Source organism: Dendrobates tinctorius, unplaced genomic scaffold (genome assembly GCF_039654945.1).
Source record: "Dendrobates tinctorius isolate UK_male_01 unplaced genomic scaffold, ASM3965494v1 ptg000332l, whole genome shotgun sequence".
In the NCBI taxonomy this organism is placed as follows: Eukaryota; Metazoa; Chordata; class Amphibia; order Anura; family Dendrobatidae; genus Dendrobates; species Dendrobates tinctorius.
Genome location: NW_027361998.1, coordinates 4,398,720 through 4,425,516, shown reverse-complemented (window position 1 = coordinate 4,425,516; position 26,797 = coordinate 4,398,720). Strand labels below are relative to the sequence as shown.

At 44.0% G+C, this 26,797-nt stretch overlaps 1 protein-coding gene across 1 annotated transcript in view; it reads right to left on the bottom strand.

Annotated features, from left to right (window-relative positions):
- SCARA5 (scavenger receptor class A member 5) overlaps positions 1–26,797 on the bottom strand; it is a 410,475-nt gene that overhangs the window by 40,899 nt on the left and 342,779 nt on the right. The window contains exon 7 of the mRNA XM_073561962.1: positions 954–1,007. Coding sequence (XP_073418063.1) covers positions 954–1,007 — 54 coding nt within the window. The remainder of the gene's footprint in view (positions 1–953; positions 1,008–26,797) is intronic.

The window sequence follows — 26,797 nt, the reverse complement described above, 5'->3', positions numbered from 1 at the left end:
ATAAAACAATAATATCAGGATGGCGGCTGCGAAACGCGTTCACAGGGGATGTGACCTCTCTCCTGTTACTGGATACGATTACATGACTTAGGTTAAAGTTATGCACGCGTTTCGCTCTTAGCTCACTGCCTGCAGATATCAAGGACACGACTGAGCCAGATAAATCTGTAAGACTAACATCAACCAAACTTAGCAAATAGCGTGCACGCTAATTAATTGTACTGACGCCGCTGCTCTCCGGTTACCAGTCTATTGTAGAGTAATATTCATGACTCTCCCACTAATCTACCGAGCACAACGGTGCACCATCCTGTATGTCCTCCATCATCCCAAGCTCCATGATATGTACCACTAGTCACTGCTCCATATTACATCCTCTTACACCTGCACGCTGGACTTCCCTGCAGCAAATGGGTGCAGGACCGTACTGCCCCAAAATATTACACTCTCCTGTAGAGTGTCAGCTCTTATGTGCAGGGTCCTCTCTCCTGTAGAGTGTCAGCTCTTATGTGCAGGGTCCTCTCTCCTGTAGAGTGTCAGCTCTTATGTGCAGGGTCCTCTCTCCTGTAGAGTGTCAGCTCTTATGGGCAGGGTCCTCTCTCCTGTAGAGTGTCAGCTCTTATGTGCAGAGTCCTCTCTCCTGTAGAGTGTCAGCTCTTATGTGCAGGGTCCTCTCTCCTGTAGAGTGTCATCTCTTATGTGCAGGGTCCTCTCTCCTGTAGAGTGTCAGCTCTTATGGTGGATACGTATCGATTTCTATAGGTACCTTATATTTCCTCAGATCTTGGGATCTCGGTATGGAGCCATATTTGCGTTTGGTCATATGTAGATATTTCCTGCTATTTACCTTTCAGGAGAACTAATATTAGCCTGTTGTGTGGTCCGCCATATTTTAACCATTTAATAGTCATTAATAACTGAAACACATGTGACACTCATCGTCCGTCTCTCACCTAGTTCTCCTCTGTCTCCTTTCTCGCCCTTCAGTCCTCTTTGGCCAGTTTCACCTAAAAAAGAAAACAAAAACAATTACTATTAACACAATATATCATCCTTAGTGAAGTTTGTGACAACACTTGATGTGTGATATATAAGAGATTTTCTCCAGGCAGGGGCGGCGTTAGGGGTCCAGACCTCGACAATTGTCCAGGGCTCCAACGCCCTTGAGTTCCAGAAGCGTCTACACCAGGAGCTACACTGATAAGTTTAGTGTAGCTTCCGATGTGGAGACTGCTTCAGGATCTTTGGTGACATCACGATCATGAAATCGGTCATGTGGCCGTGTTGCACTACAGGTCTTGTATTCTGCAGGACTTCAGGACCTTTGGTGACATCATGATTATGTGATCGGTCATGTGACTGTGATGTCACCACAGGTCCTGCACTCTGCAGAAGTTGGAAGAACTGAAGAGGAGATGAACTAGTGGTAACTCCTCTATTTTCTGTGTGTGTGTCTGTTTCTCTATGTGTGTGTGTGAGTTTCTGTGTGTGTTTCTCTATCTGTGTCTCTCTTTGTTTAGTTCTGTCTCTTTGTGTGTTTCTCCTTGTGTGTGTGTCTCTCTGTGTCTGTGAGTGTCTGAGTGTGTGTGCCTCTGTGTGTGTGCCTCATTGTTTTTGCCTCTATTAGAATGAATGTGTGTGGAGACACAGTATTGTATCTTAATTAGTCAGATGTCTATGTTTAGCAAGCCAGGAGGAATAGACTGTTATTTATATGTTGACTTTTGAATTTATGTGTTTCTTTCTGGTTGGTCAAGAAAACAGACTTTTGCTTTGTGTAAGCCTGTAATGTTGACAATTTGTTGTGACACATTGTGCTCTTATCCTGGATGACTAGTGATGTTTGCTGATATGCTGATTACACAATGTCCAAGCCAACCAGTTTGTTGACTTGGAAAATAGAGGAGGAAAAGCTATGCAAATAGATTACATAATCAAATATTGTGAGTTGGTCTTATCAGCATTCTTTCCCTTTATCTGTGAACACTGGATGAAGGACAGTTAACTATAAAAAGAGGTTATATGCCTCTTTAACAAGAGAGAGACCGAGATTCAGTAAAGACATACAAACATCCAAAGAACCAGAGGCAGGACAGCAGTAAAGACATCAGGTCTCCATCACGAGGGGCACAGATTTATCATTCTACAGGATGTCAGCTTACAGGACCATGGTCCCGGCTGGAAGAACACAGATCTGCTCCATCAACCGATGCTGAACCATGGATATGTTTGTGAAAACCAGGTTGGGACCACCTGGTCACCTGGCACCATGGATACATTTGAGGAAACTAGGTTGAGACCATCTGGTCACCTGGCACCATGGATACGTTTGGAGAAACCAGGTTGGGACCATCTGGTCACCTGGCACCATGGATACGTTTGGGGAAACCAGATTGGGACCATCTGATCACCTGGCACCATGGATACTTTTCGAGAAACCAAGTTGGGACCATCTGGTCACCTGGCACCATGGATACGTTTGGAGAAACCAGTTTGGGACCATCTGGTCACCTGGCACCATGGATACGTTTGGGGAAACCAGATTGGGACCATCTGATCACCTGGCCACGTACCTCAATGGGTTGTCATCTTCCTAAGCTTGTTATTACCAAACCTCTGGTACAGAGATATACTGGATGAAAACCTCTTCCAGAGTGCTCTGGACCTCAGACTTGGTCGAAGGTGAACCTTCCTACAAGACAATGACCCTAAGCACACAGCTAAAATAACAAAGGAGTGACTTCAGAACAACTCTGTGACCATTCTTGATTGGCCCGGCCAGAGTCCTGACCTAAACCCAATTGAGCAACTCTGAAGAGACCAGAAAATGGCTGTCCCCCAATGTTCACATCCAACCTGATGGAACTGGAGAGGATCTGCAAGGAAGAATGGCAGAGGATCCCCAAATCCAGGGGTGAAAAACCTGTTTCATCATTCTCAAGAAGACTCATGGCTGTACTAGCTCAAAAGGTGCTTCTACTCAATACAGAGCAAAGGGGCTGAATACTTACAGCCATGTGATATTTCAGTTTTTCTTTTTTAATAATTTTTTAAAAATTTCTACATTTCTGTTTTTTTTCAGTCAAGTTGGGGTGCAGAGTGCACATTAATGAGAAAAAAATGAACTTTTTTGAATTTACCAAATGGCTGCAATGAAATAAAGAGTGAAAAATGTAAAGGAGTCTGAATACTTTCCGCTCCCAATGTACAGTATATTGGAGAAGAGAATCAGTCTATGTATAAATATATTATATGTACAAAATTCAAGGGTGCAGCATACCGGTGAAACGCGCGTCGAGGCTCTCCTGTGTCCTGCATGCACACCCGCTCTCTGATCATATCATGTCCCAAGGTAATACTACACAGTTGTATTTGGTTTACACCTAATATCTCTATCTTTGGTCATTCCTTATGATCTTCACAGTAGCAATATGCACATAGAACACTTTACTGAAATGGCAGACTTTTATGCTTGATAGCATTCATTCCAGAATTTGCATCTATGGTTCTGTGAATTATATTGTCCTTATACATAGTAACATACATAGTTTTGAAGGCTGAAGGAAGACCTTATGTCCATATAGTTCAGCCTATTTTTAGTGCAGCTGTTCTGCATTGTTGATCCTGGGGAAGGCAAAAACCCCACAGAGTAGAAGACAATTTTCTCCATAGGGAAAAAAATTCCTTCCCCTAAGCTGGGTCAACCAACTACCTATAATATTCTGTTATTCGTAACCTTCTATACTGTTACTCACAAGAAAAGCCTCCATTCCTTTCTTACATTCATTCAGTGAGTTGGCCATCACCACTTCCTCAGGAAGAGAATTCCAGAGCCTCACTGCTCTTACCGTGAAGAACCCTCTTCTATGCTGGTGCAGAAATTGTCTTTCCTCCAAACGAAGAGAATGCCCCCTTGTTCTTGTCACAGTCCTTGGTACAAACAGCTCATTGGAGAGATCTCTGTATTGCCCTCTGATATACTTGTACATATATATTAGGTCTCCCCTAAGTCTTCTCTTTTCTAGAGTAAATAGACCTAATTATGATAACCTTTCTGGGTATTGTAGTGAACCAACTCCATTTATCATTTTAGTAGCCCGCCTTTGGACCCTTTCAAGTTCAGTAATGTCTTTCTTGAGCACCGGCGTCCAAAATTGCACACAATTCTCCAAGTGTGGTCTGACGAGTGATTTGTACAGAGGGAGAATTATGTTTTCATCTCGTGTCCCCAGACCTCTTCTAATGCATCCCATGACCCTATTTGCTTTGGTGGCAGCTGCCTGACACTGGGCACTCCAATTTAGCTTCTTATTGACTAAGATGCCTAAGTCTTTTTCCATGTCTGATTTCCCCAGCAGTTTCCCATTTAGTAAGTAATTGTAGCGTCTGTTTCTCCTTCCCATGGGCATAACCTTACACTTATCTGTGTTAAACCTCATTTGCCATTTTTCAGCCCAATTCTCCAATTTATCTCTTATATTTATTGGTCCTATTTTTTCTGTACCACATAGCGGGTGGCGCTGAAGGACACGTATTTTCTCCTGCCAGTAATCTCTTCTGGCTCATTTTAGCGGCTCTCTTTTGCTCATCTTTATGTATTGAATAAAATTTATATTGATTTGCACTAAAACCCCTATTTTTTTTATGGACTTTTGCTTTTTGATATCTTTTTTTGGCGACTATTTTTACATCATCGACTTCATAACTTTTTCTGCATGTTGGTTTTCCTTCTTGTATGGCTGTGAGAATGGGGACCGCTCTCTAAAGTAAAGAAAAGCTGCATCAGCGATACATGCCATAAGTGGGTGCGGTACTGTAGCCAACTCAATAAATGCCACTTACTGAGTGTGTAGTGTGACTGGACCAATCCTGCGTTTCTTTGCCCCAACACGTTTCATCCATGCTTCCTCAGGGGACATCTCTAGTGTTCACTGTGCCCACTTAGTCTCCTTGGTGTGGGGTTCATACTGAGCGGCACTTTTTGATTTACATACAGCTCTGTGACACTTTTATGTGGTCATGGACCATTGATTTCTTGATGTAATATCAGTGTGAACTGTGCCCGTAGATGAAGCTTCCGTTTCGCACTGGAAGCTCAGGCTAAAGGGGATAGCGAGTCTTTGAATGTCTATTTTATTGCTTCCCTTCTTCCCAGAGCCATAACTTTTTTTTTCATGGCCATGTGAGGGCTTGTTTTTTTTGTGGGACAAGTTGTAGTTTTGAATGACACCATTGGTTTTAACATCTCGTGTACTGGAAAATGGGAAACAATTCCAAGTGCGGTGAAATTGCAAAAAAAAGTGCAATCTCACAATTGTTTTTTTTTTTTTTTTTTACCATGTTAGCTAAATGCTAAAACTGACCTGCCATTATGATTCTCCAGGTCATTACAAGTCCACAGACACCAAACATGTCTAGGTTCTTTTTTATTTAAGTGTTGAAAAAAAATTGGGTGATTTAAACTTTTATATTTTTGTATTTTTTAGTATTTTTAAAAACATTTTTTTTTTTACTTTTTGCATGCTTCAATAGTCTCCATGGGAGACAAGAAGCTGCAATACTCTGATCGCCTCTGCTACACACAGGCGATGATCAGATCACATCAGATCACATGCTATGAGCACCAACTACGAGGCGGCGCTTATAGAAATCTGCAGACCTCTGGTTGTCATGCCAACCCACTGATGAACCTCGATCATGTAACGGGGTCACCGATGGGCGGAATTAGTGACGTGCTTCTGGTAAGCGTGAGTTAAATGTTGCTGTTGACATTGGCAACAGCATTAAACTATATAACAGCCATGGGTGGATCACGATTCCACCTGCGGCTGTTGCGGGCACATGTAAGCTGTATATCACCAAACAGGGGGAGTCCCGCATGGGAATACTATTACGCCCAATGTCGGAAAGGGGTTAATTAGCCTGCTAGGGTTATGGCTTGTACACTATAATTGTTAGAAAAGGCTACAAATTTCCCAACTTTATAAAAGCCCAGCATCATCTAACCTTGTGCCAAAAAAACAGCAGCCATGGGTTCTTCTAAGCAACTGCCGAGCACTCTGAAAATCAAAATGGTGGAGGCCCACAATTCAGGAGAAAGCTATAAGAAGACAGCAAAGCTTTTTCAAGTTGCCCTTTCTTCAGATAGAAATGTCATTAAGAAATAGCAGTTACCAGGAACAGTGTAGGTCAAGATAAGGTCTGAAAGACCAAGCAAAATTTCAGTGAGAGCTTGACTATAAAAGACCTTCAAAAAGATTTAGCAGACTCTGGAGTTGTAATACATTGTTCTACTGTTCAGAGACACCGGCACAAATATTGCCTTCAAGGAAGAGTCATCAGAAAAAAACCCCTCTCCTGCATCCTCATAAAATTCAGCTTCAGAAGTATGCGAAAGAACATCTAAACAAGCCTTCTACTTGATTAACTGTTCACAGTAGTAATTTTGACCAGGGGTGCCCAAAGTTTTACATGCCAGTGTATTTATAATTAACCCAGTGTCACATTGCGATGATAACTGCAGTAACTGTGTGAGGGCCTTTTCTTTAGGATAGGTCATCAGTATGAGGCCAGTGGGGGTCTGACACCTGGAACGCCACTGATCAGCCATTATTCACTCTGACGGCGGCTGCATGTAAAAACACATTGAAGGCTGCTCTCTTCGCTGAGTAGCGGCCGTGGTCGGATACTGCAGTATTCGTTTGAATAGCAGCTGTTCTGCAGTAACCGGCAGCAGGCACTACACATTGATTGTTGCTTCATCAACTCCTCACCTTCCGATTCCTTGTCTAATACATTGTAACAGTACAGTTCATATACATTGTATAAGGAAATTCAATCTCTCCATCCATCTCCCGCCATGTATTCAGCCGTCAGTACAATAATGGGCGCGTCTCCAGCATATTCCTCATGTGCAGGGTCAGCGGGTGATTATCTGGGGGAAGGATCCTGTTACATAACAGAGAGAGTGTTGGGATATTTATTGGGGGCAGGGACTCCGCTGGAATGTGTAATTCCTCACATGGGACCTGGCTCCACTTCCTTCGTGCCGGGGCTGCGGGCCATCTATTTTATACTACACTTGTTCCGAACAGTCTGGTGTAAGATGTGATCCACTAGGAATCGTTCTCTTTACAGACGTGGATTGCGGAGAACATTCTTTTAAGTATTTAAAGTAAACCTTCATCAATAGGAGAAGATTAGGGTCCATGTGCTTCCCCCTCTCTATCCACTATTCATTCTAGTGTCCGTACAGTAATACCTGTAATATTAGTAATGAGTAAATATTAGTCTTTACTGCATAGCCACCTCAACCCCTCCATATAACGGACCACTGCACCTCCCCCATAACATTCCTCCCTACCATCACTGAAGTAAAGCTAACTCATCTCTCCAAATCACACCTCCTGACCACTTGTGCACTTGACCCCATCCCACCTCTTCGCCATCCTCACCACCACTCTTATCCCGGCCCTAGCCCACCTCTTCAATCATTAACTTCTGGTACCTCCCCTTCTGCTTTCAAACATGCCATGATTATTATTATTATTATTATTTAATTATATAGCACCATTGATTCCATGGTGCTGTACATGAGAAGGGGTTACATACAAATTACAGATATCACTTACAGTAAACAAACTAACAATGACAGACTGATACAGAGGGGGGAGAGGACCCTGCCCTTTCGGGCTTACATGCTACAGGATGGTGGGGAAGGAGACAGTAGGTTGGTGGGTTGCAGCAGTTCCGGTGTTGGTTGAGGTGATATCACTGGTAGTGGTGAGAGAGAAGGAGGTAGCGGGGTCATTGCAGGCTGTAGGCTTTCCTGAAGAGGTGGGTTTTCAGGTTCCGTCTGAAGGATCCAAATGTGGTTGATAGTCGGACTTGTTGGGGCAAAGAATTCCAGAGAATAGGGGCTATTCGGGAGAAGTCTTGGAGGCGGTTGGGTGAGGAGCGAATAAGTGTGGAGGAGAGAAGGAGGTCTTGGGAGGACCGGAGATTACGTGAGGGAAGGTATCGGGAGATTAGATCAGAGACATATGGGGGAGGCAGGTTATAGATGGCCCTGTAGGTCAGTATTAGTAATTTGAACTGGATACACTGAGGGAATGGGAGCCAGTGAATAGATCTGCAGACAGGAGAAGCGGAGGAGTAGCGAGGAGAGAGATGAATTAGTCGGGCGGCAGAGTTAAGGATGGACTGGAGAGGTGCGAGGGTGTTAGCAGGGAGACCACAGAAAAGGATGTTGCAGTAGTCGAGGCGGGAGATGATGAGGGCGTGCACAAGCATTTTAGTAGATTGAGGGTTGAGGAAAGGACAGATTCTGGAAATATTTTTGAGCTGGAGGCGACAGGAGGTAGAAAGAGCTTGGATGTGCGGTTTGAAGGACAGGGCAGAGTCAAAGGTTACTCCGAGGCAGCGGACTTCCGGTACTGGGGAAAGCATGATGTCATTAATTGTTATAGCTAGGTCGGGTAAGGAAGATCTGTGAAATGGAGGAAAGATGATGAGTTCAGATTTGTCTACATTGAGTTTGAGGAAGCGAGAGGAGAAGAAGGAGGATATGGCTGATAGACACACTGGGATTTTGGACAGCAGAGAGGTGACGTCTGGGCCAGAGAGGTAGATCTGAGTGTCATCAGCATAAAGGTGGTAGTGGAATCCATGGGACTTTATGAGTTGCCCCAGACCAAGTGTATAGATTGAGAAGAGTAGGGGTCCTAAAACAGAGCCTTGGGGGACTCCAACAGAAAGATGGGATGAGGAGGTGGTGTGGGAGTGAGAGACGCCGAATGTGCGGTTGGAAAGGTATGAGGAGATCCAGGATAGGGCAAGGCCTTTGATGCCGAATGATCACACCTATCCTGACGAAACAAATCATCTCTCACCCCGTCCTCTATGTCCAGCTATCGTCCCATATCGCTGATCCCATTCGCTTCCAAACTCCTTGAACAGCATGTCCAATGCTGAACTTTCCTCCCACTTCTCATCTAACTCACTTCTTGACAACCTACAATCCAGCTTCCATGCCCACCACTCCAACGAAACGTCCCCGACCAAAATTACTAACTACTAACTAACCGCAGAAGCTAACAGATACAGTGCCTTGCAAAAGTATTCGGCCCCCTGAAACTTTTCAGCCTTTTCCCACATATCATGCTTCAATCATAAAGATACCAAATGTAAATTTTTGGTGAAGAATCAAGGACAAGTGGGACACAATTGTGACGTTGAATGAAATTTATCGGTTATTTTAAATTTTTGTGGAAATTCAAGAACTGAAAAGTGGGGCGTGCAATATTATTCAGCCCCTTTACTTTCAGTGCAGCAAACTCACTCCAGAAGTCCATTGTGGATCTCTGAATGATCCAATGTTGACCTAAAAGACTAATGATGATAAATATAATCCACCTGTGTGCAATCAGGTCTCCGTATAAATGCACCTGCTCTGTGATAGTCTCAGGGTTCTGTTTGAAGCACAGAGAGCATCATGAAGACAAAAGAGCACAACAGGCAGGTCCGTGATACTGTTGTGGAGAAGTTTAAAGTCGGATTTGGATACAAAATGATTTCCAAAACTTTAAACATCCCAAGGAGAACTGTGCAAGCGATCATATTGAAATGGAAGGAGTATCATACCACTGCAAATCTACCAAGACCCGGCCGTCCCTCTAAACTTTCATCTCAAACAAGGAGAAGACTGATCAGAGATGCAGCCAAGAGGCCCATGATCACTCTGGATGAACTGCAGAGATCTACAGCTAAGGTGGGACAGTCTGTCCATAGGACAACAATCAGTCGTACACTGCACAAATCTGGCCTTTATGGAAGAGTGGCAAGAAGAAAGCCATTTCTCAAAGATATCCATAAAAAGTGTAGTTTAAAGTTGGCAACAAGCCACCTGGGAGACACACCAAACATGTGGAAGAAGGTGCTCTGGTCAGATGAAACCAAAATTGAACTTTTTGGCAACAATGCCAAACAATATGTTTGGCGTAAAGGCAACACAGCTCATCACCTTGAACACACCATCCCCACTGTCAAACATGGTGGTGGCAGCATCATGGTTTGGGCCTTCTTTTCTTCTGCAGGGACAGGGAAGATGGTTAAAATTGATGGGAAGATGGATGGAGTCAAATACAGGACCATTCTTGAAGAAAACCTGTTGGAGTCTGCAAAGACCTGAGACTGGGACGGAGATTTGTCTTCCAACAAGACAATGATGCCAGACATAAAGCAAAACCTACAATGGAATGGTTCACAAATAAACATATCCAGGTGTTAGAATGGCCAAGTCAAAGTCCAGACCTGAATCCAACCGAGAATCTGTGGAAAGAGCTGAAAACTGCTGTTCACAAACGATCTCCATCCAACCTCACTGAGCTCGAGTTGTTTGCCAAGGAAGAATGGGCGAGAATTTCAGTCTCTCGATGTACAAAACTGATAGAGACATACCCCAAGCGACTTTCAGCTGTAGTCGCAGCAAAAGGTGGCGCAACAAAGTATTAAGTTAAAGGGGCCGAATAATATTGCACGCCCCACTTTTCAGTTCTTGAATTTTCACAAAAATTAAAAATCTAATATATAAAGCTGAATGTATGTATGTATGTATGTATGTATGTATGTATGTATGTGTGTGTATGTCCGGGATTGGCATCCGCACCGTTGCAGCGACAGCCACAAAATTTTGCACAGTCATACGTCTGGACCCCAAGAGCGTCATAGGCTATGTTGTGAGGTGAAATTTTAACCCCGCGCGTTCCAATTCACCAAACAATTTTGCCCCTATCTATATAATGGGGAAAAAGTGAAAGGAAAAGTGTTGGAGGCAAATTGACAGCTGCCAGATGTGAACAAGGGGGACATAAAGAATGAGAGCGATGGCGCCAAAAGAGTATATACCGTACAGTTGCTAAGGAGGGGCCCTGACATGGGATACTCACCACACACGGGGATATGAACACACACACAAAATGCGCCACACACCACCACGTGCTTCCACACATATACCACCCTCAGTACACATTTCACCACACATACACCAACCTCGCCACATGAAAGTCCAAACACAAAAGTTGCCACTCAAAACTCACCACACTGTCCCAGAGCTGTTTACAAGATGAAAAATGAGCTGTGATTGGTCGCTATCAGCAACAGTTTTCTTTGTAGACAGTTGTGGTAACTGAGGCCTATTATTCTTATCATTTCTATGGTGTTATTGTCCTTCTGTAAAGCTGGAAATAACACAATTTATTACCGCGCCAACACAGACCACCCTCTGACACAGACTGCAGGGGGAGCCCAGTATCACACAGGATAGGATTAGATACACAGCTCAGCAGTCAGTATCACACAGGATAGGATTAGATACACGGCTCAGCAGTCAGTATCACACAGGGTAGGATTAGATACACGGCTCAGCAGTCAGTATCACACAGGATAAGATTAGATACACTGCTCAGCAGTCAGTATCACACAGGATAGGATTAGATACACGGCTCAGAAGTCAGTATCACACAGGATAGGATTAGATAGATGGCTCAGAAGTCAGTATCACACAGGATAAGATTAGATACACTGCTCAGCAGTCAGTTTCACACAGGATAGGATTAGATACACAGCTGAGTAGTCAGTAACACACAGGATAGGATTAGGTACACGGTTCAGCAGTCAGTATCACACAGGATAGGATTAGATACACAGCTCAGCAGTCAGCATTACACAGGATAGGATTAGATACACGGCTCAGCAATCAGTATCACACAGGATAGGATTAGATACACGGCTCATCAGTCAGTATCACACAGGATAGGATTAGATACACGGCTCAGCAGTCAGTATCACACAGGATAGGATTAGATACACGGCTCAGCAGTCAGTATCACACAGGATAGGATTAGATACACGGCTCAGCAGTCAGTATCACACAGGATAAGATTAGATACACTGCTCGGTAGTCAGTATCACACAGGATAGGATTAGATACACGGCTCAGCAGTCAGTATCACACAGGATAGGATTAGATACACGGCTCAGCAGTCAGTATCACACAGTAGAGGATTAGGTACACGGCTCAGCAGTCAGTATCACACAGGATAGGATTAGGTACACGGCTCAGCAGTCAGTATCACACAGGATAGGATTAGATACACGGTTCAGCAGTCAGTATCACACAGGATAGGATTAGGTACATGGCTCAGCAGTCAGTATCACACAGGATAGGATTAGATACACGGCTCAGCAGTCAGTATCACACAGGATAGGATTAGATACATGGCTCAGCAGTCAGTATCACACAGGAGAGGATTAGATACACGGCTCAGCAGTCAGTATCACACAGGATAGGATTAGGTACACGGCTCAACAGTCAGTATCACACAGGATAGGATTAGATACACAGCTCAGCAGTCAGTATCACAAAGGATAGGATTAGATACACGGCTAAGCAGTCAGTATCATACAGGATAGGATTAGATACACAGCTCAGCAGTCAGTATCACACAGGAGAGGATTAGGTACACGGCTCAGCAGTCAGTATCACACAGGAGAGGATTAGGTACACGGCTCAGCAGTCAGTATCACACAGGATAGGATTAGATACACGGCTCAGCAGTCAGTATCACACAGGATAGGATTAGATACATGGCTGAGCAGTCAGTAACACACAGGATAGGATTAGGTACACGGCTGAGCAGTCAGTAACACACAGGATAGGATTAGGTACACGGCTCAGCAGTCAGTATCACACAGGAGAGGATTAGGTACACGGCTCAGCAGTCAGTATCACACAGGATAGGATTAGATACATGGCTCAGCAGTCAGTATCACACAGGATAGGATTATATACACGGCTCAGCAGTCAGTATCACACAGGAGAGGATTAGATACACGGCTCAGCAGTCAGTATCACACAGGATAGGATTAGATACACGGCTCAGCAGACAGTATCACACAGGATAGGATTAGATACACGGCTCAGCAGTCAGTATCACACAGGATAGGATTAGATACACGGCTCAGCAGTCAGTAACACACATGATAGGATTAGGTACACGGCTCAGCAGTCAGTATCACACAGGATAGGATTAGATACACGGCTGAGCAGTCAGTAACACACATGATAGGATTAGGTACACGGCTCAGCAGTCAGTATCACACAGGATAGGATTAGATACACGGCTCAGCAGACAGTATTACACAGGATAGGATTAGATACACGGCTGAGCAGTCAGTAACACACATGATAGGATTAGATACACAGCTCAGCAGGCAGTATCACACAGGATAGGATTAGATACACGGCTCAGCAGTCAGTATTACACAGGATAGGATTAGATACACGGCTGAGCAGTCAGTAACACACATGATAGGGTTAGATACACGGCTCAGCAGACGGTATCACACAGGATAGGATTAGATACACGGCTCAGCAGTCAGTATCACACAGGATAGGATTAGATACACGGCTGAGCAGTCAGTAACACACATGATAGGACTAGATAGACAGCTCAGCAGACAGTATCACACAGGAGAGGATTAGATACACGGCTCAGCAGTCAGTATTACACTGGATAGGGTTAGATACACGGCTCAGCAGTCAGTATCACACAGGATAGGATTAGATACACGGCTGAGCAGTCAGTAACACACATGATAGGATTAGGTACACCGTTCAGCAAAAAGTATCACACAGGAGAGGATTAGGTACACAGCTCAGCAGACATTATCACACAGGATAGGGTTAGATACACAGCACAGAAACAGGATGTGCCAAAGGAGAGGACATTTTCATTCCAAAAATTCCACTCATTCCATCTGATTGTTTTTTTTATTTTAAACGCCTCCAGTTTCCATTTTGACTGCTATTTGCAATGTCCATTAACAATGCTCATGGACAGTCCTTGAAAGGAGTAGGGATCGATTTGCAATCTCCATGGTTTTCTCATGGTCAACTTTACATGGTCTGTTCAAGAGTTGGAACTGCAAAAAATCTGTTCATCTTTGCACCGAAAGGAAAAACCAAAAATGGTGTTTATCAAAAGGCTCTCGAACAAGTTGAAAATAAAATGCTATCAATACTTGGGTAATCGTTTAGTTAATTTCTGTTGCAAATCTGTAGTGTTGAATATATGATGTGAAATGTTTTTATTTTATATGCAATATAATCATTATAATTTGTTATAACTAACCACAGTTGGTTACTATGCCCAGGCAACGCCGGGTTCTTCAGCTAGTAACCAATAAATTTCGTTCAACTTCACAATTGTGTCCCACTTGTTGTTGATTCTTCACCAAAAATTTATATTTGGTATCTTTATGTTTGAAGCATGATATGTGGGAAAAGGTTGAAAAGTTCCAGGGGGCCGAATACTTTCACGAGGCACTGTATATATACTACTCTTCATTGTGCACATATAACAGAACCATTCACAGTACCTGTGTGTATCGCTTGTTGCATCTGTGTAATAATACTCTTCACATTGCATATATAACAGTACCACTCACAGTATCTATGTATAATACTTATATAATATCTATAATACACTTCATAGAGCAGATAATTGTAACAATAATGTAAAAATATAATGTAAGATCCCCCTGATTATCACATGGCAGAATCTCCTATTCGCATACTGAGCTCTTCTATGTCAGTGTGGGGGCTTGACCCCCCTTCCTCTTCTTAGCCTGTCAGATGCAGCTTTGTTTTATCTCACTAGCAGCCTGTAACATGAGACCACTGGCTTCCTGCCTCATGGCAGGGGGTCCCTTTTATCTCTTCCACCATGTGCAGATACTCACATAGACAGTAATGGGGATCTAATCATTTGCTCATAAAACGCGGTGTTTTTATGGTAAAAATACGAAAATAACATTTCTGCGATGTGCGCCGACCCAGCTTCCTAGCCCACGTTTTTCATGGACCAAGCACCAACAGAACCCAAGAAATAGATTTCTCCTGAACTGAGTGAAATAACTAGTCTGTGTATGGTCTTGAATTATCGCCAGCGACGAGCTGGAAAAGATGATACTATGTGCGTTTCTATATGAGGGACCCTCGTCGAATTATGGTTATGATAAGTTTTTCAACCAGATTCTAACTCCAAGAGTAAGGGGAGGACCGTCACAAGCCAGCCCCTTTGGTGAGGTCACCAGCCCGAAGGTATAAGGTATTCCCCAACCCCCCTCCCTCATTCTAGTCTGGGATGCCATGCCTGTAAGATATCAAATGAGTGGTGACGTGTAGCTCCTCCTCCCCACATGGTTCTGCCTGAAATGATCTAAGCCATTATGTAAGTGTATTTTCTGTATTAATCCTGTATTTTATTTGTAGTCGTATTGTACATATATTATTGTCTCATTTCGTAAATCCTTTTTATCGTCTGTAAACGCTGCCCATCTTTTGGGAATAAAATATAAAATTTATTAGTTCAGTCTCTTTGCTCTGTGACGAATTCATGCGCCTGTAAGCTAATTACGCTACTGATTCGAGTTTGCTTTGATCTCCTTGTGATGTACAATGTCTGTGAGGTATGGGGTTTTGTCCACAAAATATGATGTTTTCTGTTGTAACTTTCCAGAAAGATCCGGCACATGACAATCCAGGCTGCTAGCTCTGCAGCTTCATCCCTCCTCCCTTCACACACACACAGAGCAGTGCCACCCCCCCTCCTCTACAGCCTGTGTTCGCACTAGTAATAGGAGACCCCCCTGCTGTTACAACCATTTGTTTCCTTCTCTCAGCTGAAAAATGCGGGAAAAGGTCTTTGTTTGAAATAAAGGTTAGTAGTAAACCTTTAAGAGCCTGCCCTGCGAAAACCGTACCAAGTAGAGATATGAAAATCATATTTTTGTAATCCGGGCGGTCACAGCGTCGCTGCCGTGGTTCTGGCGAAGCGTAATCCTTTCAGAACCTGAGATATGTGTTCCAGCTAAACGGTGTATCAGAACTACTGCATATTTGGTCTTGAATTATTGTACTCAACAAATCACAACCAATGATGCCCTATATGTGTCTGTGCGGGCTGCCCCCACGGAGTTGTGATTAGTATAAGTTTTCTAGTGTAATTCTAAATCCAAAAGGGAGAGGTGGGATTAACCCAGCATGCATCTCTCCGTGATGTCACATAGCAAGTCTATAAAGTATTTCCTGGACAAAACCAGGGCAGAACAGCTCAAGTCGTCGTGCTAGAAAGACCCCCGATGAGCGGAGATGGGCAGCTCCGCCTCCACCCCCCTTAAAGCTGCATGGTCTGCCTAAGGAACAATATGGAACTGTGAGTGTAATCTCTTTGTTTTCTCCACTTTTATTTTATACCTGTACTGTACATATTTTATGTCTCAATTTTATAGCAACTTTTATCTGTAATCACTGTCCTCTTTCGGAAAATAAATGAAATAATTATTTAGATCTGTCTCCATGCTCTAAGAATCGAACTATACGCCTTTGATAGATAATCGCTACTAATTCAAGGGGTTTGTCACGGACCCTCTTGATTTAACGCTGTGAATTAAGTAACCGTGACTGGTGGCAGCGCGTTGTGTACGGCTATTGCGGCTTGCTGGCAGTTTAGAAGGGTCTTATATTGCTGAATAAGGGGCTGCAGCCACAGCATTGATAATTCCCTTACTGCAGAAGCCTAATTGCCGGTTCACAACAGGCAGCCCATCCGGCGACTAATTATCCTAGGTGCAGTTCCCTGACTGACCCGAGGGTAAGGGGGGCGCCGGAGAGCTGCGAGTTCCAAAGTGGAACTGAGAAAGTGGGATATACATAAATCCCCGCAGTACTTGGAAGATTGATAGCAGTGGTGGGGCATCCAAATTAAACTCCCCCTGCGGCAAATTGTAGAGCGAGATTAGCTTGCTGGATATTTTTGGTCACATGGTGCCAGTGTTGGGATAACTAAGATAAGCCCCACTGCGCCTGTGATAGCCGTGTGCCGGCATTGTGTCACGCCACTCCGTCCGCTGATACACCGGTGTCAGTGGTGGGATTGTGACATAGTGGTGACACAGGGTCCGCTGTCCGTCGCGTTTTGGTGGCAGCGGGACCCCCGTTAGTGTCGCCCGTAAGTAGACGAACGGCGGTGGGCTGTTCGTCACACTCCTCTATTAATTTTAAATATTAATCAGAGAAATCTGAAGCTGGTGGCAGCGAAGTGTGTTTTGGCTGGGTGGGCTAGCTGGCAATGACGGAAGGGGTTTCATAAGCTTTTGTGTGGCTGCGGCCAGAGCATTTATAATTTCCTCGCTGCAGTGCACCTAACAGACAGTCCACAGTGAGCGGCCCGTCCGGCGACCAGTTATCCCAAGTGTAGTTCCCTGACTGACCTGCGGGTAAGGGGGGCACCGGAGAGCTGCAAGTTCCAAAGGGGAACTGGAAAGTGGGATATACATAAATCCCAAAAGCTTGTAACATATTGTGGCAGTGGTGGGATAACTAAAATAAACCCCCCTGAGGTATATTGTTAGGGCAAGACTAGCTTGCTGTTTTTTATCACATGGTGCCAGCAGTGGGATAACTAAGATAAGCTCCCTGTGCCTGTGATAGCCATGTGCGGCCAAAGGTCACATCCCCTGGTCTGTGACATATTGGTGGTACCAGGTGGGATCGTAACAATAATGTATGAGAACCAGTCACAGTATCCATGTGTAATATCTATAGCATCTATATGACATTATTTTTCACATTGTTGAAATAACAGTGTCAATCACAGTATCTATGAAAATCTTGCACCTGTTCCAGATCTGTGCTTTCCTTCTTTATCAGGGTCCGCTAAACTCTAGTGCTCCATGTCGGGCTTTGCAGATGGCCTGGCATGCTCCCAAGTGATCATCTGCCTGAGCCTAAATAAGGCTCCCCAAGATACACACCTGTGTATTGGTATTAAGACTTCAGTGCTACTAAGATTCTGAGTTTGTTGATACACCATGACCTGCTTTGCTCGCTGGTCTCCAGAACATCTCTTGGCTCCCTGCGGTTTCCTGAATCACAGCTGCCTGTCCGTAGTCTTCTGGACTTTTTCTGGCTGGCTACAGATTCCAGCATCCCAGCTACATATCCATGGTCATCTGGATGTCTCCTGCCTGCCTTCAGTTTAAAGCATCACAGTTACCTATCCAAGGTCTCCTGGATGTCTCCTCCCTGCCTACAGTTTTCAGCATCCCAGCAGCCTATCTGGAATCTCCTAGATATCTCCTGCCTGTCTATAATTTACAGTATCTCAGCTGCCTGTCTGTGGTCTCCTTGACGTCTCCTTCCTGCATATGGTTTCCAGCATCCCAACAGCCTATCTGTGGTCTCCAGGATGTCTCCTATCTGCATGCAGCTTCCAGTACTCTGCTACCTGTCTGCAGTCTCCCGGATGCCTCCAATCTGCCTGCATTTTACAATAACTCTGCTACCTGTATCCCATGTGCAACACCCGCCAGCTGCACCGAGACCCGTATCCCGTGTGTCCACCGAGACCTTGGGCTTGGCGGATCCATCTCACCTAGTGATCCTAACAATATAATTTATAACATCTGTATAATAATATACTTCACATATAACTGCACCAGTCACAGTATCCATGTATAATATCTATAGCAGTCCAAGTATCCTTGACTATTGTGCGTTGCAGCTTTACTCTAAGTAGGTAGACACTAATCAACTAGTTATCTGGCTTTTCCTTGACACAGCCAGATGAGGACATTTTTCTTGACCTTGAAAAGTCCATGTTTCACTTATTCTAAGTGTGGGAACAGTGGACAGTTACTATACCTAGATTCAATTTTGTGGAGAAGCCGAGTGCTCTCTCTCCAGAACATGTGGAAGCCACAGCATCTTAAATCAAGACCATGCAATCTCATAGAGCTCTATAAAAAGCTCTTCATTAAATATCCCAGACCCCATCACCCATTTTATGCCCTCCTCAATATTGTTTAAGCTTAAATATAAAATACTGTAATAAAAACGGAGCAGTAAATTCTTGAACTCAAAGACTCTGGGAAAGAATTGTTCTCGAGAGTCCTCCTCAGCTGCGTCCAATCCACCAAGACAGCATCGAGCCTCCAACTCTGATGAGAAGCAGATGGATGCCGCTCAAGTTATTAGATGCTACACACTTATAGAATGGTAATAAGTGCGGGCGGCACATGAAGAGCTGCAGCGAAGCCATTAACGAAGCTCATAAAGATCAGACGGAGTGGTCATTTCTACCCCTGTTTAGATGGCTTGAAATCTAAGAAGCCTTGAAAGAAGAGATATTCTTGTGGCTATATTCCAAGAAGCCGACCAGAAATGGAGAATTAGCTTCATCATCATCTTTGTGAGCCAAATGTTCAGGGCTAGCAAAAATTTATGTGGACCTTCATTTTCTCATGTTGGCATGGTGGCCTTGGACAGATGTCAGTGAATTCTGGTGTCCCCTCATCTCCAGGGCCCCATTGCAGTGCCATGTCCAGCTTTGACAGCAGGTGCACGTTAGGTTCAGACATGATTTCTACCCACAATTACTTCAGCTCCAGTTCTTTTAGGTAAAATATATTTTTAGAAACTACTTCTGCTCCCAAACATGCATCATCCTTGTGGGTTTACCACTTACCAGCGATGACATAGAATGTCGACACCTGAGCGTTGAAACCTTTCACTGGCTTTAATGGTGACATGTCAACACTACTGAGGTACCCAGTGATTAGATGAATCAGGTACAAGTAAAGTTGACATGTCATCACTGGAGTCGGTGGGGTTCCGGGAAAAAAGGCACATGAGATTTGTAAGGTGAGTATTGAAAGTTGCTTTGAAGAAATGTCATGCCTTGGACAATAGCTGGAGCCAAAAGGTTCTTCGGGCCCATATCAGGAGACCGATGTACATGGTAGAAGGACTCTGTTGTAGATTTTGCATTGTGGCATAGGTTGTGATTGTTTTGCTCACTAGGTAAGGTGGATCCTCCAAGCCCAAGCTCTAGGTGTGAACATGAGGGTCAGTACAGCAAATGGGTGAGGCATGCAAGACACGGATACCTGGGATACTGAAGACTGAACACAGGCAGGAGACATCCAGGAGACCCATGGTCAGGCAGCTGGGATTCTGGAAACCGTAGGCAGGCAGGAGATGTCCAAGAGACCATGGTCAGGCAGCTGGGATTCTGGAAACTGCATGCAGACGGGGAGATGTTCAGAAAATCACTAACAGGCAGCTGGGATGCTGAAAACCGGAGGCAGGTGAAGTCCAGGAGACTAGCAGGTGAAGGTGCTTACAGCAACTCACAGTCTAAGTGTTAGAATCTGTTCAGTTTGTGACTATCCGCCACTATCCGCCATTTTCTTGTAGTGTTCTGGCTGCTGGTCTTTTTCCTCTGGTGCTGGGTTTTGTCTTGGGTCAGGTGATTGTATCACCAATTATTAACCTGCACCTGTCTCCCATTCCTTGCTGGTGTTAATCCGCTTGAGTTCTGGCTTGGAGCTTTGCTTTCCCTTCTGTGTGTTTAATTAGTGCAGTGCTGGGACCTCTGGTTCTGCTAGTCTTAGTTTCTGTTTTCAGTTTGTTTCTGCAGCCTTCTCTTTGTTTTCTATTAGGAGGTGACCTGTTTTCGTACCCAGTCCTTAGATCTTTCAGGGACCCCCTTCCCCCTATCTATAGGTCTTCGCTTGTGATTAACCTAGGATCGTCGGTGGCTCTATTCGCAAGGAATGGGTTGCCCACTCCATCATAGGGTATCAGCCTAGTCACAGTGCAGGGTCAGTTCTCCCCCTCCTACCCTAGTCCTGTGCTGCAGAACCGTAACACTTAGAAGCACTGAAGTCTTAATACCAACTCATGGGTGTGTCTTGCTAAGCCTTATATAGGCCCAGGCAAATGTTCATATGGAATCACACTGGGCCATTTGCAGAGCACAACAGAGTCTAGCGGACCGAGGTGAGGGAAGCAAAGCTCGGATCTGGGACAGGAGTGTAACAGTGTCACTGTGTAAGCTCAGTGCTACAGCTACATTTTATAGTCAGGGATTTGACAAAAACTTCTTTGTTGAAAGTCAAATTTTTATCAAACAACACAAGAAGTTGGATGTTGGATCACGAGTTTGAACCCAGCAAAGATTTCTAAGACCAGCTGGAAAGGTCAAGAACTCCACCTTGATTGACTGTAATTAGAATTTGTGGGATTTTCCATAATGAAAATTGATTGGAGCGGTGAGTTCACTCTACTCCGCCTTCATCTCGTTTATGCTTGGCTTCTCAATGACAGAACTGTCAAACATGGTAACGGGCATGGAGCTGATGAAAATCGTTAGAGTAAATGAGTAATAATGAGGCCGTGTATTGTACTGGGGAACATTGCTCCAATCAGTGTCCTGTATCATCTCACCCCAGAGCGAATACACAATGTAGACATCATGGAGACATCATATTAATCAGCTGCTCAGACCACATTCCTGGAAACCGACCCAACGATTCATCTCGCTAATTCATGGAACTGCAGAGTCATATAAAAAGGTAACTTTTCCGTGACCTGTAGTGCCTGGAGGTGCAGGGGGACATTCTGGCCAAGGGGAGATTTATGGTGGTACATGGGGGGCAAAAAGAATTTTGCATCAAGTGTACTTCCTTTTGCTCACACTTTCAATGAGTCTTCCTTAAATTGCGCAGACACTGCATCACCTCAGTCGTACAAGTATGTGTATAAGTGTGTGTCTGAGCAGTCGATGGCCACCGATGGAGAAGCTAGAGTACGTTGTCCTGCAGCCTTCAGATTTATTTATTTAACGGCCTTCAGCTCAATCTCGAGTCATGGAGACTTGATGAATGAACGATCTGTAGGAAGATCAATCTTGTGCAGTCTAGATAGGTCCACTAGGGTCTTCTCCGCTGTATCTTGATTCTATCAAGTGTAAGGCAGCGACGTTCATGACAGTGTGGTAATGAGGCAGTGGCCCACAATAGTTCAAATCAAGTCGGATCATTCTTCACAGTCCGTATCAATCCATTACCGTGGGCGACTGCACCATCGTGTAACTTGTTGGTGCGGCAATGGCTTTGCTCTCTCGGGCTCTGACCGCTGTTCAGTCTCACACAGACCTAACATACACAGAGATCCTACTCTGCTGCTTGCAAACCAACACTGACACACCCAGACCTTAACTGAAAGCTTACATGTGAATGGTGGACATGGGCCACTCCCAAGTCCAGGAGTGGAGGGAGAGTTCCGTCCCACTACCATCCTACAGATCTCTCCAAAAATAAAAGCCCATGTAAGGTTTTCCTAAATGTGACTTGGTGAAATAGCTTGACCAGTTCCACACTCGCTTTTATTTTGCATTGTAACCACAGCTGTGGCTTTAATTACAATGCTCTCCAGCGGGTTCAATATATTTCTATGCACATCCTGGGGGACACATAATCGACCCACATATATGACTCCCCTCACTGCCTCACACAATTCATCAGGTTGCTGGTCTTCCTCTTCGCCTTGTTCCTTCTATTTTTCCAACCCTGATGTCCTTTTCCAGTGATTGACCTCTTGGTATGATGTGTCCAAAATAGGTAAGTCATAGGTTGGTGATCCTTGCTTCGGGTGACATGTCTGGCTTGCTTTGTTCCAAAATTGATTTGTTTGTTCTTCTAGCAAAAGTTTTCAAGACTACCATTAATCCTGACAGTAAGCCATTCCCTGTCCTAGACCACCAGGGCTATTATTACTGACACGTTCAGAGCACTAGACCACCAGGGATGTTATCATTTACTCCTTCCCTGCCATTGAAGATCTAGGCATGTTATTATTAGTACCTTCACTGCTCTAGACCACTAGGGATGTAATCATTTAATTTTTTATTGTCCTAGATAACCAGTGATCTTATGTTCTCCTTCAAAGTCTTCTCCACCCTACACCACCAGGGATGTTCTTACTAGCTCTTTCCTTACCCCATACCCCCAGGGATGTTCTTAGTAGCTCTTTCCTTACCCCATACCCCCAGGGATGTTCTTACTAGCTCTTTCCTTACCCTACACCACCAGGGATGTTCTTACTAGCTCTTTCATTACCCCATACCCCCAGGGATGTTCTTACTAGCTCTTTCCATACCCCATACCCCCAGGGATGTTCTTACTAGCTCTTTCCTTACCCCATACCCCCAGGGATGTTCTTACTAGCTCTTTCCTTACCCTACACCACCAGGGATGTTCTTACTAGCTCTTTCCTTACCCCATACCCCCAGGGATGTTCTTACTAGCTCTTTCCTTACCCCATACCCCCAGGGATGTTCTTACTAGCTCTTTCCTTACCCCTTACCCCCAGGGATGTTCTTACTAGCTCTTTCCTTACCCCATACCCTCAGGGATGTTCTTACTAGCTCTTTCCTTACCCTACACCACCAGGGATGTTCTTACTAGCTCTTTCCTTACCCCATACCCCCAGGGATGTTCTTACTAGCTCTTTCCTTACCCCATACCCCCAGGGATGTTCTTACTAGCTCTTTCCTTACCCCATACCCCCAGGGATGTTCTTACTAGCTCTTTCCTTACCCCATACCCCCAGGGATGTTCTTACTAGCTCTTTCCTTACCCTACACCACCAGGGATGTTCTTACTAGTTCTTTCCTTACCCCATACCCCCAGGGATGTTCTTACTTGCTCTTTCCTTACCCTATAGCACCAGTGATGTTATCGCTAACTTCTTCCCTACCCCAGACCACCGGGCAGGAACGGACAGTTGCAGCTTCCCTGTGCAGGACTTGTATCTACACTGCACTTGCATACACACAATTACATGAATATTCACATTAGGCAGACATATAAAGTAAGCACATGCTAATAAATTAAGCAAGCGTCTACACATTCTGCACACATATACATAGTACACACATAGTACGCACATGCACGCAAGCACATGTAACATTCACACGAACACATAACACATACATAGACACGATCACATTTTTGTGATGCATTTGTTCAAATGAATGGATGTTTTTTTTCATCATTCATTCATTCATTATTGTAGCAGCCATCACTTTTTTCTATTATATTTTACTCCTAATACACAATTATACAGTGATGTTCTGACAAGAAGGGATACATCTCCATGAGCCAGGACATTATGCCTGTAATATAGAAGAATACAATTTAGATCTTTAGGCAGAGAAGATCTGCCTGATTACTTGGCAGTGTAGTCTGTGGCTGACTGCTGTAGATGCTGCCTGCCATGATACAGGTTCTGAGTTTGGATTTATTAACTAGATTATATAAAGGCATCTAATAATTAGGGACATATGCTGGGACCCCTTACCCCAGAATCAGTGGAGGAGAGCCAAAAAACAGAAAGAACACACAAGCTCAGAGCTTTCAAAATCAGGCCGGAAGACAAAGAGGTTGACTATTGACTATAGATAATACATTTTTGGCATTACCGGAAAACCCTCCAATAATTTTTTACAATGGGAAATTATTAAAGAGTTAACGCGGAGTTATATAAATTTGCGATCAGGAGAAGTGACCGTACTCAGACGTTCCCTACATTCTCCCAGTCATATAGGGGGTAAGATAACAAACGCAGCTCGGAGGACTTAACAAAACATCTTCCTTTACAAAAACAATTTACGTTTCCTATACACAAGGCAGACGCAATGTTTTACATTCACAAGGAGTCCGAAGTCTGAATAAATAAGAAAGGAAGACGGACCCGTGAGACCCGGCGCACCGGTCCCTGTGCCCACTGTACAAACTGTGAGTCCTACTGCGCGGAAAGACCACAGGGCCACACAAAATAGAAAAATATACACGCCTGACCCAGTTTTGCTCCAAACGTCTGTAGATTCAGCACAGATCTGGCATCGGTATATACTGCCATATTGTATATTTATATAGTATTGCATACGGGCGAGTGCCGGGGGTGGAGGTAAGGTTACACAATGCTGAAAGAATAATAGAATGGAAATTATCACAAGGAAACACTTTTACCAAATGCTGCCCCTAATTTCCACCCTCCTCAACACTGAGATTGAAACACCAAGGAGGAAAAGTCGTAGACTGACGGAAATCACCGGATGCAGACGCTACTGGTCTGCAAATGATAAAAAAATGGAAACATCCATATTTAGTCAGTCTGGAGTGTAAGGCATGCTATCAGTGAGGTTATGAATGGTTGTCTTAGGAAGATTTTGTCACCGAATGAACTTGGACAAATCATCAAGATCCTCTGCTGGCAGCTCCGGTGTAATGACCAACCAATGACGCCCCCCGATGTGGAGACAAGTCCGAAGATACTGCAGCTATGGGAAAATGTTTAGGCCACACAGCCTGCTCATTGTAATGCAAAGAACATGTGGCCTGGTGTTGTCACATTGAAAATGGCTCCTGGGACAATTTCATGATTACTTGTGAAGGTTTTTACTCATGGTGTTGCCCACGTAGTGTCCAAAGCAATCTCCGGTTATCATTGTGTCCAAGACCAAAGCAAGACTCATCATTGAAGAGGGAACACCTCCATTCCAACCTCCATTGCCAACTTGTTCTGCATCACGAGAGCTTTTGAGGGCAGCGACATGATGTCAAAGGATATCTGTAGCCAGATGTCTGACTCATAACTCAATGTCCTGCAGACCCCTTCTGTGGTTTATGTAGACATTGATCAAGGCCTCAGTATTGGAAAGTGATGTCTATTTCACGTCCAGTACAAAATGGATCACTATACGGCATTCTTCCAATCTGAGGAGACTACATTGGCAAAGTCATGAAAAGGTCTTCACCAAGGAACATCACACCAGTCCTACTCTCGGGATTATGGTGTTGGGGGCATAATGTACAGTAGGCAGACCCCTCTAGCTTCCATTCCATGTGCACTGCGAGCTCGACAATGGCTGCAGCATCTCCAGACTTGTCTCCCATCGAGAAACGGATCTTGATGATTTGCCCAAAAGCATTCAGTGGCACAACCTTCTTCAGACGACCAATAACAACCTCATTGATGGCAGCTGAGGCTGGAAGTGCTGGATGCTGGAATTTCTGAATACAGATCATACTCCAGACTGAAGAAATCAAGATATTTTGAAAATTTAATTTCCATTATTTCATCACTTGCAGATCAGTAATGTCTCCATCCTGTGATTTCCATTATTCCACCACTTTTCCATCTTGGTGTTGCACTTTCAAAGTTGAGCAGTGTATATTAATGAAGTAGCTTATCATTGTTGTAAATGATTCTATATTAGAACACAATATAAATTGTAGAAAACAATTTAATATATATAGTATGTAAAGTATGTATATATATTGTAAAAGTTGAGTAATTTAGCACTCAATGCCAGACGGCAGCTGCAAAAGCCAAGGCAAATATTACTTTTTTTTGCATAAAAAAGAGAACTAAACACCTGTATGGAATTACTCAGATATGAATCACTTGTAAGCCCACATCTAAAAAACAGCTTGCAATTTTGGGTACTAGACCCTTAACTCTACCCAAAGTAAAGGTTTTGTAGCGAAATCCTGGTGTAAAGCTTGACCCTCACCCACCTAATTGTAGTATAGTTTTCCTTGCAGGGAACAATTCTGTTAGGATTCTCTGATAAAGATCTGCACACACAGAAATTTATTTTAAATTATGAGCTCGAGAAGCCAAAGGAAGCTTCTCTTGGCCAGGCGTCATCTGGCAGAAAAGATTTGCCACGAGATCCAGGAAGAATAATATTTCTCAAGTAAATAATAATTGTCAATTAATAACAAAATCACTCAGCGTACAAACAATCCAATCCAATTTTCCTTCTCGCACGAATGACTCTCACTAGCCCTTTTAAGCGGAAAGTTTTTGCGGTTGAAGAAA